We start from the raw sequence: 12,778 nt of genomic DNA on the forward strand, positions 1-12,778 counted from the left end.
CCTGCTGCCAAAACTGTAAATTCAAAGTCAATCTGAATTACTTGTTTATTCACAAGGGATAAGGTAACTAACCATTTTGAGTTTAAAAGTTTCCTTAAGCTAGGGGTCCCCCAACCCCTTCCTAATGAGGAAATATTGATTTCTCCCAAGTTTTAAGATCACTTAAATTTAGGAAGGGGTTGAAAAAAATCCCATAGAACTCTGGCATGGTAGGTGGAGTGGGAATAGACAACTTGGAGAATAACCAGTAAGACTTTAAGATCATCTGGTTGGTCATGTTGCCAACCTGCCAACTCCTCAATAGTGGGAAAAACAGATGGGTCATTCTCATTACATCTCATGACAGCCCAAGAAATACAGCAAAAAAGTATTACTTTACTTATTCAGTCAACAAACACTTACTAAAGGTTTACTGTAGATGGGGTACTTCCCTTGAGAAACTGGTGCACAGAGATGGAAGGAATCCCTTACAGAACCTTCCCTGAAGTGATTCTGAAAAAGACTGCAGCACATGTCTTAAGTTAGTGCTGAACCTTTCCTTGGCCTCCATTAGAGCACCAATGCCCGATCTAGTATTCAAGGCTGAGAATAAGGGAAAAGATCCAAAATTGAAATCCAGTTCATAAGAATGGACAGAAAAGAAAAAAAAAAGGAAGCTGGGCTTCCACAGATCAGGGGTGGGGAAAGGTAAGAAGGCACCTATAGGAGACTAAAAAGAGAAGAACCAAAGAGCCATCGTACCCAATACATTAAGCCATGCACACACTCATGTATTCAGCCAATTCCTCTGGTCAGCCAGTCAACAAAGAACATCAATTGACCTCTGAAAAGTACATATCACTAAAGTAAGAACTTTCCTTTCCTTAATTTAGTCTGAGATCAGATCTGACCTCTCAATCTAAGTCATCTTATCAAAGATGATGATGATGATGGGTCAGGTAGGTGGCGCAGTGAATACAGCACCAGCCCTGGAGTCAGAAGGACCTGAGTTCAAATCCAGCCTCAGACACTTAACACTTAACTTAACACTTACTAGCTGTGTGACCTTGAGCAAGTCACTTAACCCCAATTGCCCTGCCTTCCCCCCTCCAAAAAATAAAACAAACAAAAAGATGATGATGATGGCAAAAGTAACAATAATGATAATACCTATCATTTATGTGGTACTTCAAGGTTTACAAAGTGTTTTACAAATATCATCTCACTTGATTCTCAAAGCAACCCTGTGAAGTAAGTACTATTTTTTTTTTTTTTGCCTTTTTTTGGAGGGCAATTTGCGGTTAAGTGATTTGCCCAAGGTCACACAGCTAGTTTTTGTGTTAAGTGTCTGAGGCTGGATTTGAACTCAGGTCCTCCTGACCCCAGGGCCAGTGCTCTATTCACTTCGACACCTAGCCGCCCCAGTAAGTACTATTCTTATCCCCATTTTACAGATGAGGAAAACTGAGGCTGAGAGATTAAGTAACTTGCCTAGGGTCAGCTAATAAGTGTCTGAAGCAGGACTTGAATTCAGATCTTCCTGACTCTGTGTAGGACACCATTCACTGCACCCCCTAGCTGCCCCAGAGATGCCTTCAGTTCTTTCATTTACTAGCCTGAGTTTTCTCTTCCAGGGGTTCTCCAACCTCAAGAATGAAGCCTTTACCACTGGGGACCTTCTTGGCTCATTCAATTTCCCAAATCCTCCTCCAAGGGGCAGGGCAGGCAGAATACTCCCCTTTACCTTTGGTGTCAGTTACATGAGCTCCAAACTTTACTGGTCATATGACCTCCGGCAATGCCTTAATTTCTCGAACTCTCATTTTCTTCATCTGTCAAACAGGGATAAGACTCACAATAACTACCTCATAGAGTTGATAAAGAATATTGCCTTCTTTTTTAACTGTTCAGTACTGTTCTTTATAGGTTCCGTTCTACCACTGAAGAGAAATATTGCTAGAATCCCAAGGCATGACATTCCCTGGCATAGGGAAGACAGAAACGTGTGTGAGGCTCTTTCATTCCATATAGTTGTGGAATCATCCTAGGGGTGGAGGTGGCAGCTGGAATGGGGGGCAGTTCTCATCCACTAAGTAGATGTATATGTGTATCTGACCCCCCCCCCCCCCCCGCCTGGCCACTCTTGAATTTTTCTGAAGAGGCACAGAAACCAGATGGTGTACCCAGACAAAAACTGGCAATATTAATTAAAATTTCAGTTTCATAAGGCACAACTGTGTAAACAGAGGCACCACATGCAAGAATTCGAATGTATCTATCTATGTGTATTGATACAGGTCCTAAATGCCAGATTTCACAGCCTCCCCCCCCCCTCCACACACACACCTCCACAGACACATAAACTGCAAATGGAGAAGAGAAACCTAATCAGTCTTACCCTTGGCTCCAGATGAACCCCAGAGCCCAAAGCATCTCCTGAAAGACTGAAACCCTGTGGGACCTGAGGGGAAACCCACCAGAGATTATTTGGGGCTATTCTAGCTCTGAATCTTCTCCCTGAAACAGGACTGTAAATGGTCAGGGATCTGCTTAGGCTTTTTCCTTTCTGTAGTTCAAACTCTGACGGGGTGCTCAGGTGGGAGAGAGCAGAAGCTGAGGCCTGGAGGAAAAGGTTTGAAACAAAACACTTTTTTTTTCCTTTTCGTGGGGAGACTTTGGTCAGGCCGTTCTCTGCTGTACCGCTTCTCCATTACTGAAATGCCTTGGCAGACTGGGATGGGATTTGGCTGGTACACTGGAGGGGACACTGGCTCTGGTGTTAGAGGACCTTAATTCAAATCCTGCCTTTAGTGCTTTCTACTTGTGTGACCTTAACTTCCCTGGAAGTAACTTAACCTCCCCGACCCTCAGTTTCCTCATTTGTAAAGTGAGGAGGTTGGACCAGATGGCCTCTGAGGTCCTCTCCAACTCTGGAGCAACGATCGTCCTATCAAGAATCTCTAGAGCCAGCTCGTGGCTGGCACAGGGCGGGACAAGGGAGAATCAGGGGGCACTTGTAACTCCCCGACGTCAGAGTCCCAGTCCCCCACAGCAGCTCCAGCCGGGCCCCTCGGCTAGGCTAGCCTCCTTCTCCCCCGCTCTCCCGCGGGGTGCACGGGCGCCCCGGGTCCGGGAGAGTTAGCCCCGCCAATCCCCCGGGGGCTCGGCGCTGCCCTCACCTGCTCTCAGCGCAATTCCAGGCTCTGGCTTCTGGCTCCGAGTCCGCTGCCGCTCCGTGCCACGGCCCGATCCGCGCGCAGCGCTCCCCGCTCTGGGCCAGGCTGTGCCAGGAGCGCTGTGTGCCCGCCGCCCACAGGCAAGACTGGGAGGCGGAGAGCGTCGGGGTCCCTCCCAGCGTCGGCCCCGGGCCCGCCCCGCCCTCAAGAAGTTCCTCCAGGGGAGGAGGAAAAAAGCCCAGTTCTATTTGAGGGGAGACAAGGAGCCCCACGTGTAAGGAGAAAAGGAACCTGGAGACCACAGTGGCCCGAGGGAGGATGCAGAAAGTGCATAGGGATGAAACAGCAAGAGGGAGGAGAGGAGGGAGCACGGAGGGAAGAGGAGGGCACGGGGAGTGGGGCAGGAATCTATGAATCAAGTTTGACCCTGGTCATTTTGCTGTGCTCCAGGAGGAGGGAATCTTGGGAAAGGAATCCCGGCTTTTTCTCTGTACACCAGGAGAGGAGGGTCTAAAACTGGGTGAGTAACCGTTCTCTGCGTCCCCAGCCCGCCAGAGTTGAGATGATGGAAGTCTGCCTCCAGATTTGCAGTTTACAACCTGTATGACCACGAACAAGGCAATTCCCCTCCCCAGGCCTCAGTTTCCTTAATTGTAAAATAAAGGAGTAAGACTAGATGAGATCTAAGGAGGGCCTTTCCAGCTCTAAATCCTGTGACCCAATGTAGCAGCAAGCACCCCAAGCGTCCTCAGGGTTTGCAGCTACCACAGGTTCTTGGATCTGCTTTGTTAAAGGAAAGCAACTCAAAATGGGTTAACAAGCTTACTTTAATCAGTCAGACATATATCGTTTACCTTATTCAGGGGAAAAAGGTCAGCACCCCAACTTCAAAGTATACAGGCATAATTATCAAGACAGAAACATCAAGTAGACACATTTCCAAACTGTCCAACCATTACATCCATACCCAGTCAACATCTGGGTTTCCACATTCTGGGTTTTTCAAAGCCGGGGGACTCTCAACAACGGCTTCCCAGAATTTAGATCAAATCACAGAACACTTCTCAAAGTGAGTCCCAAAACAAAGCTACACATCAGGGCTTATATAGCCTTCTCCTGGCTCAGAGAATGTAACAACCTTATTGACCCACTGGCCAATCAAAAAGTATCTACTGAAAAACAAGCCTCCCTCCCCAGGCTTCTGCTGCACTTTAGCCTAGGGGCAGGGAAGATCTTTAAAATTTACATTCCCATTACACCCAATGACTCATGAGCCCTCTCTGTGTGCCTGGGGTGGGGAAGGGAAGGGGGACCCTTCCTCTCAACATCTAAGGAACAAATTGATTCCTTCCATTTACCTTCACACCTTCTCTTCTCCATCAGCTCCCAGAGATGGAAACAATTCCTACAGGATGTAATGGGAAATGGTAACATTGAGTTCCTAGGGAGAGAACCCACACTGAAGCTTGGAGGGGGGGTGGAGGAAGGTGGGGAGCTTTCCCCCCTCCCTTCATCAGAAGCCTATGTAAAGGATGTCTTCCCATTCACTGATACTTTCCCCTATACACCCCCCCCCCCCCCCATCAAATCTCAGACTGTTAAAGAGGCTTACAATATGATTGGCCCCCAGTCTCTGGGACTGACCCAGTATCAACTGGGTTTGCCTTGGGTCTATACCCTCCTAGGGTGTCTCCCTAGGGAATCTATACCGAAGGTGGGGGTGGGGGTGGTGACTATAGAGTCTTGTGTACAACTTCTGCCAGGACCAGATCACAAGGCACCATAGGATGATAAACTGGAAGCTGGAAAAGACCTAGGCTTAGAGAAACAAGTGATACCCTTTCATCCAGGCAGTGCATGTGGCAAAGTCTCAGGCTCTCAGACTCCAAATCCATTGAATTTACCACAATTTACATTGTGTTGCCTCCATGTGGGGCTAAAAGAAAGGGGGGGGGGGAATTGCTTAGGAAGAGAAAGGAAGGAATATGGGAGGGAGGAAAGAAAGAAAGAAAGAGAAAAAAGAGAAAGAAAAAAGAAAAGGGAAGGAAGGAAGAAAGAAAGAAGGAGGGGCTGCTAGGTGGCGCAGTGAATACAGCACCAGCCCTGGAGTCAGGAGGACCTGAGTTCAAATCTGGCCTGAGACATTTAACACACACACACACAAAACTAGCTGTGTGACCTTGGGCAAGTCACTTAACCCCAACTGCCCTCCATAAAGCAAAAACAAACAAAGAAGGAAGAGAAAAAGAGGAAGGAAGGAAGGAAGGAAGGAAGGAAGAAAGGAAGGAAGGAAGGAAGGAAAAAACCACACCTTGTTTCCCCACCTCAAGCCTGGTATGCACAGTATCAGCCTTGATGTTGTAATGTATTTGTACAGCCTCTTTTGGCCTTGGCCTCAACATCTGCCCTACCACTGGCTCAGTCTGTTGCTCTCTGCTGAAGGAATTCTACCCCATGCCCCACTTTAAGAACCCAGCCCAGTCCCAAAGCATGGGCAGGGAGGCCTTGGCTGCTCTATAGAAACTCAGTGGACCACTCAGTGGTCAGAAAAAGACTCAAGTACGGTTTGAGCTAGGCAGGGGTTTGTGGGCCAAGTGTTTGAACCACTCAGAATCAGAGTATCAGAGTGTGATAGCCAGAAGTGTAGTCTAGTCTAATGCTCTCATTTTACTGATGAGGAAACTGAGAGAGAGAAGGGAAATAAGTGGCAGAGCAGAAGTTAGAACCCAGCTTTTCTGGCACCCATTCCAGTGATTTTTCCTCTATTCCAAGCCTCCTCCTCTCAGTGGAGAACAGAAATCCACTAATGAAGCGTTCCTCTAATAGCCTCACCCCTACTCTTCTCTTCACGATCCCTGGAAGGAACTCCATTCCTTTTCTCCAACTAGTCCCAAATCATTTCCCAGGATTTGGCTCTTCTCCCTTACAGGCTCACACCTCAGGTTTGGGTGGTGGTTTTTGGAGCAAACGGGGAGTTCCCTTCTGCTTTGTGACCACAAGCTAGCCCTGGTCACTGGCATATCCAGATTCACTGCCCTGCCCCCAACTTGGGTGAGGAAAAAAGGTCTTCCCCTTTACACCCTGCTTATTATACCCCAACTCCAGGACAGAGGGTTTCTCAACTCATGCTACACTCTCCTTCACTCCTCACCTGTGGCTGGAATAACACCTTCCTTGCTCATCCCTCCTGGGTAAAAAAAGTTCCCTTTATTAAGGCTTAAATCAGAGGTTCTTAACCTTTTATGTTCCATGGACCCCTTTGTCAGTCTGCAGAAGCCTATGGGCCCCATCTAGAAGTGTTTTTAAATGCAGCAAGTAGAATACCTAAGATTATAAAAGGAAATCAATCAATCATCAGAATGTTAAAGTTCAGAACCCTCTAGTTAAGAGCTCTTCACCTACGCTAGTTTTACCTTGCAGACATTATCCTATCCACTTACCTTAGCATTTTACACACATTATCTGATTTAATCTCCTCTATTACTCTGTGAGGCAGCTAGGTGGGGCCAGTGGATAGAGGGTCGGAGTCAGGATGGACTTGAGTTCCAATCTGCCCTCAGATACTTACTAGTTGTGTGACCCTGGGCAAATCACTTTACCCAGTTACCCCATTTGTAAAATGAGCTGGAAAAGGAAATGGCCAGTTTTTTTGCCAAGAAAACTCTAAATAGGGTCATGGAGAGTTGAACATGACCGAACAATAACATTATTCTGTGAGCTAGTATTATACTATAGAGTAAAGCACTTAAATATTACCTGAGACTCACAACAATCCTGAGAGGCATATACTATTATTATCCCCATTTTATAGATGAGAAAACTGAGGTAAATAGAAGTGATTTGCTCAGGTTTACACACCTAGTAACTACTGAGGCTGGATTTAAACTCAGGTCCTCCTTGCTCCGGGCCCAGTGTGCTATCCAGGGTACCACCCAGCTGTCTCTTTAGTATGCATTCTAAGCATTACCATCCCCATTTTTCAGAAGAGGAAAGAGAGACTCATCTTGCCCACCTACAGGATTCAAACTTTGAGCTTCTTGACTCCAAATTCAGCTTTCTTTCCACTACTTCACACTGTCTCTATTGTGAGGCCAGGACACCACCCCCTCGAATCCCCACCTCCACTACTAGCCTCCAAAATAGTTCTCATGTCAAATTTCCACAGAATATTTTGTCTGGATCTCTTTTGTACCTATCACATTCTATTGTATTCATATCTATGTGCAGATCGAGATCATGTAATTTTTCATCTTTCTATCCCCAGTGCCTAACAAAGTGCATATTCGGGAAGGCCCTTTAACAAAATGTTAGTTGAATGGAATAGATCCTTAGGCCAAGGGAGATTCAACAGGGTTAAAACAATAAAATTTTACCAGATAACTATTAAAGGTAATTTACTTGAGGGGGTAAGCAGGGGGCAAATCACTTAATTCCTTTGAGCCTCAGGCAACTCTCCAAGACTTATTTCCTAAATTACATAAGGCATCAGACAGATTCAGAGGACTTTCGAGGTCATCTCATCCAACCTCCTCATCTTTCAAAGGCCCAGACACATGAAATGTCTTGCCCATGTCTCCCTAATCCAGCCTTTCTCTTTTATCCAATTCCACCTCCAATCAATCACTCAAAATTTATTAAGCACCTATTAGGTGCGAGGCATTGTGTTAGTCCCTAGAGACAGAACTACAAAATCCCAGAGGTCTTGACAGAAGGCAGAGATATGTGAGCTTGTTGGGGAAGATAAAGTGGGACCAGATTATCAAGGGCTTTAAAGAACTGGAATTTAAGAATAAGGCCAAGGACCATTATGCCATAGTGCATTTTTTTTAATCCATAGAGCAAAAAAAACAGGATGAAAATTTTCATTTCAAAGTAAAATTCTACTACTTCTTCTTCTACTTATTTTTAAAAGTACATGTATTTTTTTAAAGTACATTTATTAAAAGTACATTTGTACAGATGGGAGAAATTATTCTAAATTATAGTAAAATTGGGAAGCTAGGTGATATAGTAGATAGAGCTCCAGCCCTGGAATCAGGAAGACCTGAGTTCAGATCTGTCCCCAGATATTTATTAGCTGTGTGATCTTGGGTAAGTCCCTTAATTCTGTTTGCCTCAGTTTCCTCATCTATAAAATGAGCTGGAGAAGAAAATGACGAACCCCTCTAATAACTTTGCCAAGAAAACCCCAAATGCGGTCACAAAAGAGTTGAATATGACTGAAACAACTGAATAATAACAACATAGTAAAATTATATTTTTAAAAAATTGGCATCAATGTCAATTAACAGGCCTAGTCCTTTTCGTGTTAAGTGCCAGACAATGTAGTGTATATATTTTATCCTGAGGGCAATAGGGAGCCATGGAAGCTTCTTGAACTGAGGAGTAACTGGTCAGACCTATGTATACTTTCTGGCAGCTGTGTCTAAAGTCAAAAACAAAGTCCTAAGTTTAATGTTGAAAGAATTTCACAGCCTAGCTTCTTACTCCCTGCCCCACCACTGCAGCCCTATCATACATGACTCCCCATCACTGTATTTCTGCAACAGGCTGTTCCCTATATACTCACTCACTTTGGCTTCTTAAAATCCTGATTTTCTTTCTAAAATCAGCTCATGTGTCAACTCCTATATGAAGCTTTTTCTTTGTTTTTTTTTTTAATACTGGGTCTCCTCATCTTGCCCAGGTAGAAGTTCAAAAGTCATTCATGGGCCAATCCAACCTTTGGTCATCATGGGAGCTTTGACCTACTCCAATTTCACATTGGGCCCACTTGCCATTCTTAGGCAATATGTTGGTTCCCCCCTGCTCCCAGGGGCTCACCTTATGGAGGACTAAGAGAACTCCATTTAATCGAAACTTTTCTCTCCAGTTACCAATGACCTCTTAATTGCCAGATCTAATGCACTTTTCTCATTTCTCATCCTTCTTGACCTTTCTGCAGCCCTTAAAATTATCACTCTCTTCTCCTTGATAGTTTGTAGGTTTTCCTGACAGCTACTGTCTCCTGGCTGTCCACTGACCTATCAGACCGCTCCTTCTAAATCTCCTTTGCTGGGTCTTCATTTAGATCAGCACTTCTTAAACTGTGGGTCACAACCTCATTAGAGGTCTCAAAATAGTTGGTAACAATAAAAGTTTTATGAATACTCAATGACCAAAAATTAATTAAAAATCAAACTCATAATGAATCCGACTTCACTGCAGCCTTGGTTCTGAATACACAACATGTGCACTTTGCACTGAGCATGCCTTCAGGCTGTGCAACACCAAGGAGTGCTTCCCAGAGGCAAAAAGGGATCTCCAGTGGAGGAAGTTTAAAAAGGCCTGCTCCAGATCCGTGCCCTGGCTTTCCCCAGATCTCAGCTAAAGTTCTACCTTGGGTAAGAAGCTTTTCTCAATCTTCCTTAATCTCAGTGCCTCCCTCTGAGACTGCCCTAAATTTCCCTGTAGGTATCTTCTTTGTATGGACAGCTAGGTGGTACATTGGATAGAGTGCCAGGCCTAGAGTTCAAATGCAACCATTTACTACCTGTGTGACCCTGAACAAGTCACTGATCACTGTTTGCCTCAGTTTCCTCATCTGTAAAACAAGCTGGAGAAGGAAATGGCAAACCACTTCAGTATCGTTACCAAGTAAACCCCAAATGGGGTCATGAAGAATTGGACATGACTGAACAACAAATTGTTTTTGCAGATAATTATTTGCACTTCTTTATGGAGGGCTCTGGACTTTCCTCTCCATTCTCCATGGGCAGCTCAGCTTAATTTAAACTCTAAGGGAGCATAACCAGGTCTCCCCTTCCTCCCCACTCCTGCTTTTCAACTCTCGTTTGTGTTGCCTTCCCCAATTAGATTGTAAGCTCCTTGAGGGCAGACATTGTCCTTTTTTATCTGTATCCTTATGGCTTAGTACTCTACTTGGCACATAGTAGGAGCTTAATAAACACTTGTTGACCAACTGAGGGAGCATAAAAGACGTGTCAGCCTCAGTCTCCCAACAGCTGGGATTTCAGGCCTGTGCTCCTGCCTAGCTATGAAGTCTTAACCACTGCTCACCCCCCAAACCTGCCTGCTTGCCAGACCCCTCCTGCTACCCTCCCCACCCAAGCTGCTGTGGCTTCCCACCAAAATTTTCCTCATATGTCTTTTGCAGATACTTTTTAATGTACATGTCTCCCCAGTAGAATATAAACTTCCTAAATGTAGGAAATGTTTCAATTTAGGCTTTTTATCTCCAATGCCTAGAGTAGTGGATAGAGAGTGGGGGAAGGGAATAAGCATTTATATAGCTCCTACTATTTGCCAGGCATTGCACTAATCATTTTAACAAATGTTATCTCATTGGATCCTCACAATAACCCTGTGAGGTAGGGACTATTACTATCCTCATTTGTACAGTTAAGGAAATAGAGGCTAACAGAGGTCAAGTGACTTGTCCATCATTACAAGGTAGTTAATGCCTGAAGTTAGATTTAAACTCAGGTCTTCCTGACTCCAGCCCAAACCTCTAATAGATAACTTTGCCACCAGCTTCCAGAAAGCTGACATTTGAAATAAGAAGAGGTTGGTTGAAATCCTGGGATTGTACTAGTAAAATACTAGCTCTGATTCCAGTGGTGAGGGGAAATGAATTTCCCATAGACAAAGATCTAATAAGGGGATAAGGGCTTTCCTTATTAATATTGCATAAATGTGTATATGCATGTGCATGTGTATATGTAATATATGTCTATATATGGAAATAGATGCAAATATTCCATAGAAAACAATACTGATTAATTTTCATTCCTCAGAGTAAGGTAGAATAGTACCTGCAGTTAAGAAATTCTAAATGACCAAATCACATTCTTATACATATAATAAGAAGGGAATACCGAACTACAGAGACCAGATATCATAGAAAGTTTTATTGGCCCTGCCAATCATATTGTTAAGATTAAATAAAAGACAGTACAAAGTTATATTGGTCAGGCTTATTGAGTCTGAGTTGTTTTGCTTAGACTTCTCTTTAACCATCTATCAGACAGGGCAGTCTTCTCCCCAACCTTGATAAAGCAAGGGCTCCTTCCCTTCTGAAACCAATTAAGGATGAGGGGGTAGGGCTGGAGTGAATAGAGCACTGGCCCTGGAGTCAAGAGGACCTGGGTTCAGATCCAGCCTCAGACACTTAACACAAAAAAAAATCTGTGTGACCTTGGGCAAGTCACTTAACCCCAATTGCCCTCCAAAAAGCAAAAAAAAAAAAAAAAAGGATGAGGGAGTGAGAGAAGGCTGGGGCAATCAAACCTCCATTCAGCTTTGACAGTGGGGACAATGCTATACAGGATTGAGTACGGATAGGGCCAAGAAAATACCTCCTGCCTCTATCAGAAGCACTTCAGAGATCAAATAGGCCCACAGATAACCTTTGCAGGGAGTGGTGAGAGGCCGAAGCCTAACACTTTTGATGCCTAGGGCAAGCTTCCCAAAATGTATCTAGTGCTTGCACCTTCAAATCAATTTTTAAGACAAAATCAGTCAGGGAGAGGGAGATACAACATTGTAAATGGGCAACAGAAAGAAAGACACAGGAATCTGTCCGACAAGGGGGTGGGGAAGAATGGGGAAAAGCTCAGCTGGGGTGAGGCTGGAGGTAGGGAGAAGGGAGCAGGGAGCAAGCAGCAAGCTTATCCTCTGGCAGTTTCCTACTTTAATTATTGTTGCTAACCAGATGCTAACTAAAGGCAGTATAGAGTTAACCTTGGAATCTGGAAGATCTAGGTTCCAGTTCTACCAGTGATCAAGCGATGGCTGTGTGAGCTCAGTAAAGGCATCTCACTTTGTAGTGCTGCAGACAATTCCATAAGATGATCCTTTAGACAAGGTGCTGATCTGTATTGGCTATTGTATTGTATCTTAACAGGAACTCCTTACGTTGATCAAACCACAGGCCTAGTCCAAAATAAAAACTGTAATCCTCGATGGTCTTCTCCAGGCTTTGCCACAATTGATGAGGATGGGAGCTGAACCCCTAAAAGGAAGAGACCTTGTCTTTGGGATCTGGACCCCAAAAAGAAAAGCCTTTGGACTTTCTCCCTCAGCCCAGGTCCCTTGAGTTCACTGGGTGCTTACCTGGGGCACCCAGCCCTTCCCAGTTAATCCTTTCATTGTGGTTCTCATTGTCTGCATTTGGCCTTACCCTAGACTGTTGCGGGCGTTTGCCCTCGCAACAGATCTAGACGACTAGCCCCACGGCCCTCTCACTTACCCATCCCGGGTCTTCGGTCGTCACCGGCCCCTCACGGGGAAAAACACCAGACAGAAGGCGGAGGAGTGAAGCGGGGTGGTTTATTCTTCAACAGTTACATGGCGGAGAGAGAGAGAGAGCGCCCTCTCACACAAGAAAATATATAGCGAATCCGAGCCAATCACATCGCAGTTTTACATTTATGGCCTTATATGGTGATCACCCCCATGGCCTTATATGGAGATCACCCCATATTCATTCAAAGCAACCATGGCACCACCCAAAACCCCTCCCCCTCCCCCATCAACTCCCCCTTTTTCTTTAAAGCAAACAATAATCCTATATGTCAAAAGAATTGGCAGTGCAGGCTGCTAAGCTTCCCGCTACAGGCGAC

General features: G+C 44.9%; 1 protein-coding gene across 1 annotated transcript in view; it reads right to left on the reverse strand.

The window, feature by feature from the left end:
- LOC138176717 (uncharacterized) overlaps positions 1-12,778 on the reverse strand; it is a 51,809-nt gene that overhangs the window by 37,054 nt on the left and 1,977 nt on the right. The window contains exon 2 of the mRNA XM_069107539.1: positions 3,159-3,399. Coding sequence (XP_068963640.1) covers positions 3,159-3,399 — 241 coding nt within the window. The remainder of the gene's footprint in view (positions 1-3,158; positions 3,400-12,778) is intronic.

This window comes from Petaurus breviceps, unplaced genomic scaffold (genome assembly GCF_028583685.1).
Source record: "Petaurus breviceps papuanus isolate PSGF00001 unplaced genomic scaffold, PetGlider_PUasm1.0 90137, whole genome shotgun sequence".
Classification (NCBI taxonomy): domain Eukaryota; kingdom Metazoa; phylum Chordata; class Mammalia; order Diprotodontia; family Petauridae; genus Petaurus; species Petaurus breviceps.